The sequence below is a fragment of the Danio rerio genome, chromosome 9 (genome assembly GCF_052040795.2).
Source record: "Danio rerio strain M-AB ecotype USA chromosome 9, GRCz13ab, whole genome shotgun sequence".
In the NCBI taxonomy this organism is placed as follows: domain Eukaryota; kingdom Metazoa; phylum Chordata; class Actinopteri; order Cypriniformes; family Danionidae; genus Danio; species Danio rerio.
In genome coordinates this window covers 4,451,604-4,464,621 of record NC_141029.1, presented here as the reverse complement: position 1 = coordinate 4,464,621, position 13,018 = coordinate 4,451,604, and the positions used below count along the sequence as shown (strand labels likewise).

The 13,018-nt window shown below is 39.4% G+C and overlaps 1 protein-coding gene across 9 annotated transcripts in view; it reads right to left on the bottom strand.

Annotated features, from left to right (window-relative positions):
- Window positions 1-13,018, bottom strand: part of kalrna (kalirin RhoGEF kinase a) — a 273,541-nt gene that overhangs the window by 176,941 nt on the left and 83,582 nt on the right. For all 9 annotated transcript variants that reach the window (XR_015499039.1, XR_015499040.1, XR_015499041.1 and 6 more), the window contains exons 2-3: window positions 4,208-4,282; window positions 2,724-2,838 (exon numbers count right to left, since the gene is read on the bottom strand). Coding sequence is in view for 6 of the 9 variants with exons in the window: in XM_087267317.1 (XP_087123443.1) it covers window positions 2,724-2,838; window positions 4,208-4,282 (190 nt within the window). In the remaining 3 variants the exon portion in view is untranslated. The remainder of the gene's footprint in view (window positions 1-2,723; window positions 2,839-4,207; window positions 4,283-13,018) is intronic.

The following is a 13,018-nucleotide window of genomic DNA, read 5'->3' as shown; positions in this document are numbered from 1 at the left end:
ACCACAGTGTACCCAACATCTGATGTCTACTTCCAGCAGGATAACGCTCATGTCACAAAGCGTGAATCATCTCAGACTGGTTTCTTAAACATGACAATAAGTTGGGGGATCGTAGCCGACAAATCTGTGGCAACTGTGCAATGCTATTATGTCAATATGGAGCAAAATCTCTGAGGAATATTTCCAGTACCTTGTTGAATCTATGCCATGAAGGATTAAGGTAGTTCGGAAAGCAAAAGGGGGTCCAACCCAGTCTCAGTAAGTTGTGCCTAATAAAGTGGCCAGTGATTAGATAGACAGACAGACAGACAGACAGACAGACAGACAGACAGACAGACAGACAGACAGACAGACAGACAGACAGACAGACAGATAGATAGATAGATAGATAGATAGATAGATAGATAGATAGATAGATAGATAGATAGATAGATAGATAGATAGATAGATAGATTGATGATGGATGGATGGATGGATGGATGGACGGACGGACGGACGGACGGACGGACGGACGGACGGACGGACAGACAGACAGACAGACAGACAGACAGACAGACAGACAGACAGACAGACAGACAGACAGACAGACAGACAGACAGACAGACAGATAGATAGATAGATAGATAGATAGATAGATAGATAGATAGATAGATAGATAGATAGATAGATAGATGATGGATGAATGGATGGATGGATGGATGGATGGATAGATAGATAGATAGATAGATAGATAGATAGATAGATAGATAGATAGATAGATAGATAGATAGATAGATAGATAGATAGATAGATAGATAGATAGATAGATAGATAGATAGATGGATAGATAGAAACTTGATGCGTCAACATGTGATCTTTAACGCGATGCATTCTAAAAAAACGTTCATAATAAAAAAGTCATTCAGTGGGGTCAGCAGGAGAACTTACGTGTGAAAGGGTTGAAACACTTAACCACATTACGTCATGAAACAGGGTAACTGATACCTCTCAGTGAGCCAGCATCTCATTTCATAACATATGCATGAAGTTTAAAGCTGGTTTATATTAAAGAGCAGCTGAAGGGGACAGAAGCTCGGATGCCTGTGGGCACAACACATCAAAACACTGTGAGCTCGCATGATGAATCGTGGCTTGAGGGAAGGACTTAGAGAAAGGGGTCTCCCGTCCTCGCTTTATTTTCCTTTCTTTTTTTTCAGTTTCTTTCTTTCGTTCTCCTAATTAAACTTGCATTAAGTTCATCTTTGTTCACTGCTTAGCTTACAGGCTTTGATGCTGACATCTGAGAGCAGCGACAGCATTGATCAGTGGCCCAGTGAGGTCAGCTGCGAAGCGCCAAAATGTGCATGTGTGGTTATCGTAAACTGCATATCGTATTAGATTACCCTACACCTAACCCTAAACCCAACACTCACAGGAAACGTGTGGCAAATTTGTAATGTGCAAAGACCATGTTTCCAACAGTTTTGAATTTTGAGGTCACAGGGCATGTCCTCATAAACAATAGGGATGCCACGGTTCTCAATATAATATTGAACCGTACGGTACGACTTCCACGGTTCAATACGCACTTGTGAATTGCGGTTTTCTCGGTTTTGCGTTTAAATTATTTATGTGCGTCTTATATCTCCCTGAATTGACAGTGTGTGCCTGTTAGTCCATGAGCTGAGATGAGGAAACTCCTTCCAGCGAGTAAATATCCAATCCCTATGCTCTAAAGTTAGGGGGCGCTTGACCATCATTCCACACTTTAATATGGCGAGCGATGGTGAAGTGATGTTGAGGCAACAAGGAAGCGCCGGCGAAGTGAGGCAACACTACAAGAAAGCGCCGGTGTCTTATAAATCTGCGGTGTGAGGACATTTCGGTTTTGGCAGTAAGTATAATGCCAATAAAAGAAAAAAACGGTGAACAAAAAATAACTGTGTGCAAGCTTTGTTTTACACGTAAATTTGGCCCTGTAATGTATTTGATATTGTTAAAATATACACAACAGCCTCTAATGAATTTGTAAAAAAAAAAAAACAACAACAACAACAACAACTGCAAGCCTGAGCATGCATTTTACAGATTCCAAAAACGTAGCCCTGGGCACATATCTCCAATGAGCTCATACACTAAGCACTATTTTAGCTTACTCAATCCACCTGTACCGCATGTCTTTGGACTGTGGGGGAAACCGGAGCACCCGGAGGAAACCCACGATAACGCAGGGGGAACATGCAAACTCCACACAGAAACGCCAACTGACCCAGCCGAGACTCGAACGAGCAACCTTCTTGCTGTGAGGCGACAGCATTACTGCGCCACCATGTCGCCCTGGCATGTATTTGTAGTTTCCCAAATATGTAACCCTGGGCATATATCCTCAATTTGCCTGTGTTAGAAATTATAATTTTCGCTGTAGATTTTTATTAGTTTTTAATACTTTTTTTTAGTTTTTTAATTAGTTTTTAATACATTTCTGTGTGAGGAGCTTAGTGAATAAAACCACAATAAAGCAGATTTGATTCAAATTCATTTGCAATGCATTGTACTGTGATCCTTTAATAAAATACACAATGCAGACCAATGTAACTCTAGTACTAAGAGCTTTCTCCTGCCCAGGAGGGCAGAACACAGACGTATTTATACAGGATAAAGACACATTAGCATTACTAATGCTCATGTCTGCTCTCCAGCCTGTTCCGCTGCTATGTTCATTCACACATCAGTGTTGAGCTCACCTGGGCACAGTGGACAGGTATGTTACGAGCCGTCTCAGGTCCTCTTGTTTTATTCGGTCATGGTTACTCCTTGCAGGAAAGGTCAGTATAGGGCCACCTCGCTTATCACGACCGCCTGCAGACAATTCAGAGAGAGCAGAAGCCTTGAACACTTGATACCCACAATGTATGTCATGAGCTGCATTCTAAAAAGTTTTTTTTGCTTTAGTAATTTTTGTATACTTGATATAACAAAGATTACAAAGCAAAAAAAAAATGCCTTACTTGTTTCTAGTCCAAATATCTATCAATTCTTAAATCAAGAAGCATTTTCTAGACAATTAAAAAAATGTGTATTATTTTCAGAGATAAGTCAAAATGAGTGAGTTTTTTCTCATAGAATAATCTCCCAATGGGGTAAGTGAAATAATCTTATTTCAAAGAAGAAAATAAGATTATTTTGCATACCCTATTGACGGATTTGCTTGTTTTAAGCAATGTTTTATTTTAAACACAACTCATTTTGTCTTAAATAGGCATAAACATTAATTGAATGCTTTCATTTTAGATCTGTACATACAGATTCTGTACAAGCAAACAGCACCAAGACCAAAGAGCAACATTGTAACAATTTTAATCCCTGTATCGGAACAACTGAATTGATTCACAGGTGTGAAAGCACCCTAAAACTTGTCTAAGGGTGCTTTCACACCTGTGAATCGATTCAGTTGTTCCGAAACAGAGATTACAATTGTTACATTGTTGCTCTTAGCTCTTGGAGCGGTTCGCTTTCACACTGCAAAGTTTCTAATCGGACCAAAAGAGCTAAAACAAGTCATGTGCGAGTAAACTCTCCTTACATTGGTCAGAGTGTCAGGGTTTATTTTGCAGCGTCCCGCTAAGCTGTCAGGAGAGGTGGTGGTTTGGTGGTGATTGACAGGGTGCGCGCGCAACGTGTCTGAGGAGAGACGCGGTGGGGAGGGGTGAGAAGGGTGCGCGACGATGCCTATTTGAGGACCGGGAGGGAGGCGCGAGATTACCGGGAGATCATCACTCGTTTGCGGGCATCCGAAGACTCGCGAAACTTCCCGCCATACTCATAATTCTGTCTTCATATAGCCGTAAGCCTATTACATATCCATAAAACACTGTGATATAACCGCACTCGGATCAGATCGCTTTCTCACTGCAATCGATCCGCTCCAGGGTTTGTTTCAATCGAGCCGAGACCACCTCATTCAAGCGATCTCGGAGCGATTACTTTGGCGCGGAACAGAGCGTGATTGCCCTGTTCACATATGCCAAACGAACCGCGCTAACGAGATACGTTCCGAAACAAAAGTGTAGGTGTGAAAGCACCCTAAAACTAAAATTATTCAGATGAGTAAAAAATAACAAAAACTAAAGCAAAATTACTGTTAAAATGTTTTTTTTTCAAAAGTCATTTATTCTTAACAAAATGAACAGGAGAGTAACCCTCAGAATTGTGCAGATCGCACACTCACCTGACACAAATGCTATTTTTTCTCTCAGCACAGGAAGGACATCAGAGGCTTTAATTCCTTCACTTCTGAAAGACCCTGTGATAAAGAAAGAAGTAAAAAAGACATTATTTTCGGCTGCAATCCACAAACGTATATAAAGAACACATACATTGTATTTCTCCATCCTCGCTACTACACCAGTCTCTCTGAAACTTCTACACGAGACTCATCAGCATTGAATCAGGAGTTTTAATAAATATGATTCATTTTCGTTTTAAAACGCATAAGTTTTGCTTCGGTTACGCCATCCGTCCACACTACGCCGGAGTTCTTGAGTGCTGAAAACAGAGCGTTTCGGAAACGCTGGAGAGGCCGTTTTCATTCTAAAATGCTGCTGCTCCATCTCAGTGTGGATGAGGGAAAACAGAGACATCTGAAAACGGAGGCGGGGCTGCTGAGATTCGCCACCTGATTGGGGCTTTTGTGTCATTGCGTATCCTTCCCTTATTCGTCAAGCCTCTATCACATGACTATAACACATGGCTTTAACGCTACCGGAAGACAGCAGACCAGCCTTCACTGTAAACAACAACATGGGCACAGAAATGGGAGAGTTATTTGCACTATTGTCTGTTTTAGGTGCCATCGTGCAGTTATTCATTTGTTATGTTTAGTAACAACTCGACCTCTTCGTCTGTCCACAAAAATACCTCTCTTGCTTTCTTTGCCATCGCAAAGAAAGCAAGCGTTTGTTGACTAACAATAACCAAATGCTGAGCGAGACACATGCTTTCTGTTTATACTAGAATGCGCATGCCCAGAGTGGGTGAATGCTCACGTGAAATACGGTTTTGGTGGCGTAGTGTGGACGGAGATATGTTCAGAAACGCTAGGTGAAACGCTTGTGTGGACGCGGATCGTTTTTGATTTAAAACGCCGTTTTAAAACTAAAACGCACTAGTGTAAACAGGGCCTCAGTGTAGTGTTGTGTAGTTTACTTAACAGACAGTATTTACAACAAAATAGAAGCAAGCATAAGGCATTTGTTTGAGTACAATGTAGCCCAATAATACTTTAGGGATAAAGTGCACTCAGTTTTACACTCAAAAGTAAGCTTAATCAATTTTTCTTGGGACAACATGAATAAATGTATTATGCATTTTTTACAGTGTATGTCCAGGAGATTGTTATCGCAGAATAAACCTGAAAGACTGTTGACTGAAGGGCTTTATTCTTTGAAAAAAAAGTTTATCCCCGCTATTTGCCACAAAACGTAAAAATACGACACACAACATTGTTCTGAGCCATAATAGTTTATGAATTGTTTAATTAAACGCAATGCTGACAGAAATAAAATAGTCTGAGTGGAGCTGATGCAGTACACACAAACCTGCACATTATTCAGTCGCAAGACAGTGCCAAAAAGTCAAAAATGCAAAGATGACAGAAATTAAACCATTTTAAGGTAGCTTAAACTATCCTACGTATTATTCATTCATAAAACGGCATATGAATGTGGATGTAAGTACTGTATGTGAACATATTCACAGAGTGATTTGAAGTTTCTGGAAAACCCAGTGTTATTTAGCGGTTGTTATTTCAGAATAACATACTTTGGAATGTCATGATCGACCAATCATTACAGAGTATTCCAGATAGTCATTTAATATATTCAAATAACACATTAATAATACAATTAAATTAAAGCTGCCTTACAGAGATCCTGTAAGATATTGTGAGAGCCTGGTTGCTGTATTTAATTCAGAATTTGGATGCTGAATAACTGAGACAATAGACAATAGAGTTCCAATAAGGCTAAAGTGCAAATAATACAGGTAACAACTTTGATATTACACATTTGTTCACTAGCTACTCTATATGTTAATTTAAATTTGCCTACAAACGCCAAACGAAGTATAGACATTAAAACTGACCAAAATGCCATTAAAGTATTTACATCGGCATGGATTTTGCTAATCAAGTTTTCCTAATCAAGTATAAAATTGAGAATTTATCATGATACTTTTGGCTTTAACTCAATTTTGACACCTTTGTAGGATATAATTACTACTCTGTGTTTACATACCACATATAGCATAACAAAAAGAGGCACTTCCATTTTAAAATACAAAATAAAATGTAAGGATACAATTTTCTTTGTTCCATCTTTTATTTTTTTATAGACAATTGAATACAACTGTAAAAGTATGAACATGTTTCACATTAGACATATCTTTTTAAATTTGTACACACTTAAATCTCTGTTCATCTAAACTGCAACCTATTTTAAGAAAACACGTTATTTTAAGTTTGTTCAAGCTAATAACAAACCATTAACAAATACTTTTAGCTCAATAAACTCCTAACTAGCTGCTCATTAATAGCTAGTAAGCCATTAGTTGAGTTTAGGTATTGGGTAGGATTAGGGATGTAGAATAAGATCATACTTTATATGTTCTAATAAGCATAAGGTTCATTAGTTAATGTTAATTAATGCATTTACTAACATGAACAAACAATGAACAATACATTTACGTCTGTATTTGTTCATGTTAGTTAACGTTAGTTAATGAAAATACAGTAGTTCATGTTAACTCATGTTGCATTAACTAATGGTAACAAGCATGAACTTAGATGTTAATAATGCATTAGTAAATGCTCAATTATGATTAATAAATGCTGTACATGTGTTGTTCATGATTAGTTCATGTTAGTAAATGCATTAACTAATGAACCTTATTGTAAAGTGTTACCGCAGTTAATATATTAATGATGGCGGTTAATAGTGTGAATTGTGACAAATTGATGTGTTATCTATGTTAAATGTTAAGCTTTAAATGGAAATGTTGCTTTTTCAATGGTAACAGCAGGTAAATTTGAAGAACATCTCCCCTCCCCCGCAGGTTTAGGAGACACTTAAAACATTTAAACTGATACTTAAGACCCTGATGTCATAAAGATAACCCAGAACTCCATTAGGGCTTCTGATCTATGAAAATGCATCCCTCGACCACTAAAATGCTCCATTGGGTCTACCATAAACCCCTTTAACATGTATATCTTCCTGTCCACATCTCCATTCATCATCAGTCCCCTCCAAAAGTCTGGACTTTTCAATCTGACTATTATAAAGCAGCAGATTCCTCAGAGGGATGGAGATAAGAGGCATCATAAACTCTCAGGAAATACAATGAAGTAAGGGGTCTGTTCAGTTCTACACGTATGTGGACTCTCTACACTCGCAGAAATACAAATTCTGGGGCGGTACCTTTTCAAAAGGTACACTTTTGTTCATAACAGGTCCTTAAAGGTACATATTAGTGCCTAAAAAGTACAAATAAGTACCTTAGTAGCAAAGAATTCTGGCCCAGATTTGGCATAAAGCTGGCATTCATCCGGCACTGGCATACAGCATGTGGGCCAAACATGGCCCGGGTTTGGCAGAGGTGGCACCGTCTTTAAGGCGGCACACAAGATTTGGGCCAGATGTAAAACGTAGTATTCGGCCCAGATTTAAAAATGTGATAAGTGGGCCATGTGAGTTTGGCCAGTCTTGACCCACATTTAAAATACACTAAAATCATTTTTGAGTAAAGAAAAAAAATTCTACCAATCAGGTCACTTTGAGAAAAAGCGTGCCCATAGTGTGCCTAAAGCGCATCACTCCATGGGTTTATCAATTTCATTGCAATCGTGACACACTAACCTATCTGGCCCAGTTCAGGCCCAGGTATGAGTTATTAACTTGGCTGAGACTTGGCCCAGATATGGTCTGTGTTTGGCCCTTGTCTGGAAGCCAGATTTGGTCCAGTCATGTACCGTAATTCACTGCGGCATGTGGGCCAAGCAAAACCTGATTGTGTGGGCCAGAGCTGGGCCAGAGAAATTCTGCTATGTGGGTACATTGCCGTACCTTAAAGGTACAAAAGGGAACCTTAAAGATACAAAAGTGTACCCTAAAAGTACTAATATCTACTAGTACGCTACAATAGTTTACTTTTTGAAAAGGTACCACCTCAGTGCAGATTTTGTAAAGCTCTTAAATCCACTTAAAGTTGCATGTTATGCACTTGTTACTTGTCTTCTGGATGATCTATGAACTGAATCCAAACACATGGACTTGGTAACTCAGGTGGGAGTGATTAGACAAGAAATCCATACTCTGTGTACTTCTAATAATAGAGATGAGTTCAAGACCAGAACCAGAAAATCAGAGCACATCATACCTGTCCTCAGGTCTTTACACTGGCTCTCAGTTACATTCAGAATAGAGTTTAAAGAACCATTACTTGTCTATAAATCACTTAATGGCCTCAATACATTACAGATATGCTCACTGATTACAAACCTAACAGATCCTTCAGATCTTCAAGATCATATAAACTAGAAATTCCAAGAGTTCAGTTAAAGCAGGGTGAATCGGCCTTCAGCCACTACGCCCCTCGCAGCTGGAAATGATCAGATGCGCTCCAACGTTAGGCACGTTCAAATCAAGACTGAAAACACATCTGTTTAGCTGTGCTTTTACTGAATGAGCACTGTGCTACGTCCCACAGATCACACTATTATGTTTTTCTCTCCTTTTTCATTCTTTTATAACTCATTTTATCTGTTTTTATGTTTTTTAAATCATTTTTATTATTTGTTTTTATTTTCTTACACTTGTTTCATTTATTCCTGTTTGTGTAAAGCACTTTGAATTGCCACTGTTTATGAAATGAGCTATATAAGTAAACTTGCCTTGCCTTAAAGAGGTGGAATTAAAGAGTAAATGTGAAAATGAGGAGAAACACAGGAGGAATATGGTGAGAAATAAGCTGAGAGATGTGGAGCGGTGATGGGGCAGAGGTTGGATTTCAGAAAGGCTAAAGCTCAGACAGAGATCTTAGGTCCATTAATATAAAAGACAGCATCAGATTAAAGAGTGGCCTGTCTGTCTGTCTGCACTCAGCTCACTTAAACACCTGCATTAGTGCCTAAACTATCTGTCCTCCTTGAGGGTGAGTAGAGAATTTATAAAGGGCAGAGGGGAAGCGCTCTTCTCTGTATTTCTCCACACACTGCAAATTTTAGATAGTAGATTTAACTACCTTAGAGTTCAAATTAACACTCCCTCAGAGTTTATATGGGAACCACTATAAAAGTGTTAAAAACAACACTTTTTTAAAGTGTTAACGTTATCAACACTGAGAGAGTGTTAATTAGCAAACTCTTATAGAGTAAAATATCTGTTAAATATACAAAAAAAAATTTAAAAAATACCAGCAAGGGCATCTGCTGCGTAAAAAACTTGCTGGATAAGTTGGCGGTTCATTCCGCTGTGGCGACCCCGGATTAATAAAGGGACTAAGCCGACAAGAAAATGAATGAATGAAAATACCAGCAGCTGTGGTTGCCAGATTCTTTTGGTGAAAAATACGGAAGCTTTATAGAACGGTATAAATTTACGGAAAATAACCGTATTTCATGTACTGATACAATGTTTGGTTTACATAATCATAGCTTAGTGCACAAAAATGTAAAGTCTTTAGATGCAATAATGTGTTCATGTGTGATTGCAGTTAGCAAACAGATTTTCACTGCATTAGTAACCACACTGTTCCCTTTAAACAAAACAAGATGCAGCATAACATCAAATACTCTCAGTTCATCTTGGACTTGAACACAAACGCTACTATCCTCCACAATGGTGACACAAGAAATGATTTTACAGAAAAATACCGGCAGCTGTGGTTGCCAGTAATCTGCTGTTTTTAACATTTTACTTTCCTAAATTCAGTTTACAGAATATTTCTGTAAAAATTACATTCCACAGTCTGTATTTTTTTTTATCGAACACAGCAAGACATTGATGTGTTTTCCCCAGTAAGCTTTGTTTCAAAAACCTATAAAATGAAACTTTTTGCTTGGTAGCACCGGTGCTCCTCACTTTAAAAATTCAGGCGCATCAGCCAAAATTTAGTCGCACCCACCAATTATAAGCACCGTTACTACAAGTTTTATACAAACATATTTATTGCATTTGAAATCAACACTAATCAAACTAACAAGCAAAATATATATATATATATATATATATATATATATATATATATATATGCAAGCGTGAGGAAAACATGTGTCAACGAAATCCCGTTATCTCAAGAAAATAGATTTTTATAACATAACTGAGTGACCGAAGCAAACACGGAGCGCTCACCGGCCCTGCACGCACTGCTTGACATGAATGAATCTGTTAACGATATAACTGTGCTGTTCTCACGGGTGCTGTCTGATATTGCACTGCTTTTGACATATACTGTGCCTTATTATATGCATACGTCATGTTAACAGCAATACCGGTGTTTTCATGAGTAGCGATATTAGTTTAGTCAGTGCAAGCCCGTTTGCCATGGTGCACATGGTGTTAAATTTTACATATAGCTGCCACTTGCATGGCGGACAGCATCAGGCGATTAAATGCAGGATTAAACAGAAGCTCTTATGCTAGATGTGTGTTACCACGACTGGGCTGGAGTGACAGGAGACAACAGGAGGTAAGATCCAATATGCAGTTTTATTCAAAGTCAGGCAAGCAGTGGTCATCAGGTGCAAACGGGTGTATAAAGGCAGTCCAGAATCGTAAACGTTAAACAGGCAAAAGGTCGAAAGGCAGGCGGCTAAACAGGATAACAAGGGTACTAGGCTAGGATCGATACACGGAGAAACAAGACAGGGAAACGCGTTGTAATGTTACACAAGGAAAACAAGACTCGGCAAACTGGAAGCGTGAATGAGTGGCTTATGAATGGAATGAAATCAGTCTGTGAACAAGGCTCAGCTGGTGATGCAATCAGGAAAGATGAATGGACAGGCGTGCGTGTTTGGGAGCAGTGCATGTATGAAAATGTAGTCCTGGGAAATGCGGAAATGTAGTTTTGAGTTCGTGTGAGAACCAGCGATCTTCTGGCAAGCGATCGCTGGTTGTGACAATGTGGTACGCAGTTACCTGAAAATTCCATCCCACAGACTTTTCATAGCGGACTTAAAGCCAATGGAAGTCTTTTATCCACTCTTCGAAAAGTGTAGATGGAGGATTAACATTCAGCTCATGATCACTAGTAAGATGTGTCATTATTTGTAACTTTAGATGTCATGGTTTCTACAACAAAATCTGTCAGTGTTATATTCATTCTCATCTTCAGCGCTTTACAATTTTTCACGGTAGTAGCTCTCTCTGGCATCCCAAGCCGGAAGGCATCGACTGATTGATTGACAGCTGATATTTTAGTGCTAGAGCAGTGGTGGGCCAATAAGAAGAGCGCGAAGGCGGGGCAAGCATTACGGACTTGGCTTTGTTTACTGCAGCAAGTTGACATGACAACTGTTTTAAACCATTCCTGAGCACTGCGTTTCGCATTTAATGTGCAGACAAAGAGCTTAGAGATGCATTCTGCGTGAATGTCTCCTGAATCTGTGCATGTGGTGAACATTTAGCAGTAAAAACTGGTCGCACACAACAATTTCATGCACTCGCACACATGCTCCCGAATATATTTTGAGGTCGCATAGATAAAATTTCAGGCGCATATGCGGCCAAAATGGTCGCAATTTCGAGCCCTACCTCGCTATGCATATTGACCCTGTGGGGCTCCAGACCAACAGTTTTGATGGATACAGGAGAGTCAAAATGCACATTTAATTCTGCAGTGAGCTGGGCAGCTGTGGTTTTTATGTTTGTTAGATACAGTCCGGGGTAACACCTTTCAGACATGGGGTCATTTTTACTTTTGGATGAACTATTCAATGAAAGCCATTTTGCCCTGCACACTCACCAGAATGATTTCCTATTTAGGCTTTCCATTTCTGTGATGCTGTAAAAGATCTGAACCTTTGCATTTCTCTCCAGGGAGTGATATAAAGCATCTAATCAGCATATGGCAGCGGTAACTACACTGCCTACATTACTATAAACGACATGCTGAGATTGCTCTAAAGATGTGAGCGTTTGAGTGTGTGTTGTAATTTTGTCTGGGGTGTAATAAATGTTTCAGCTGTACTAGAGTCATGCTGGAAATAGCAGGCCAAAGCTTCTTGCAGGGATGGGCTTGACCTGGTTTCCTGTTGCTGGGGGTTACGGTGTCCTTGACAACAGGAGGTAGGGGTTCGGAGATTGTTTTGTGTGTGTCTTATCATTTTATTAGCCCCTTTCACACAGTGATACCGGTAAATATCTGGAAAATTTCCGGAACGACTTTACCGGTATTTTCAAAAAAGCGCTGTTCACAAAGGCGAGGACGTTACGGAAATTTTCCGGAAAAGAGCATTCACACATCCATTCCAAAATACTGGTAAATTCTGACATCATTCACCACAAATGAGCTTTAAACGGCTGCGCTTGTGTTTGTAAACATTTGACTGAATTACAAACTCTGTGGATGATCAATATTGTGAACAACTTTCGCAGGATCACTTTCGCATGTCGAGATGTTCATAAAATGTGCGTGTGCAGGCGCTCACAGGCACACGCAAAGCTTGAAGGTAAACAAACAACGGCTTATCATAAGCATCTCATCGATGATTATTTACACAGTTGGCATTAAGAAGAACATATAAACGTGATCTGACTAACATCTAGCAGCTAAATGTTTCTGGAAAAATATTCAAAGGCTTTTATTCTCACAAACCGCGCGGACGTGAATGCGTCTGACTGTTGTGATTGGCTAAAGCAGACGTCTCACGTCAGCACGTTCTAGACGTGCACGCGCTTATTACGGGAATCTTCCTTCTGCATTCACACAGCGCAGCATTCCGGCAAATTGCCGGTAATGTTACAACTTCTCTTTCCGGAAA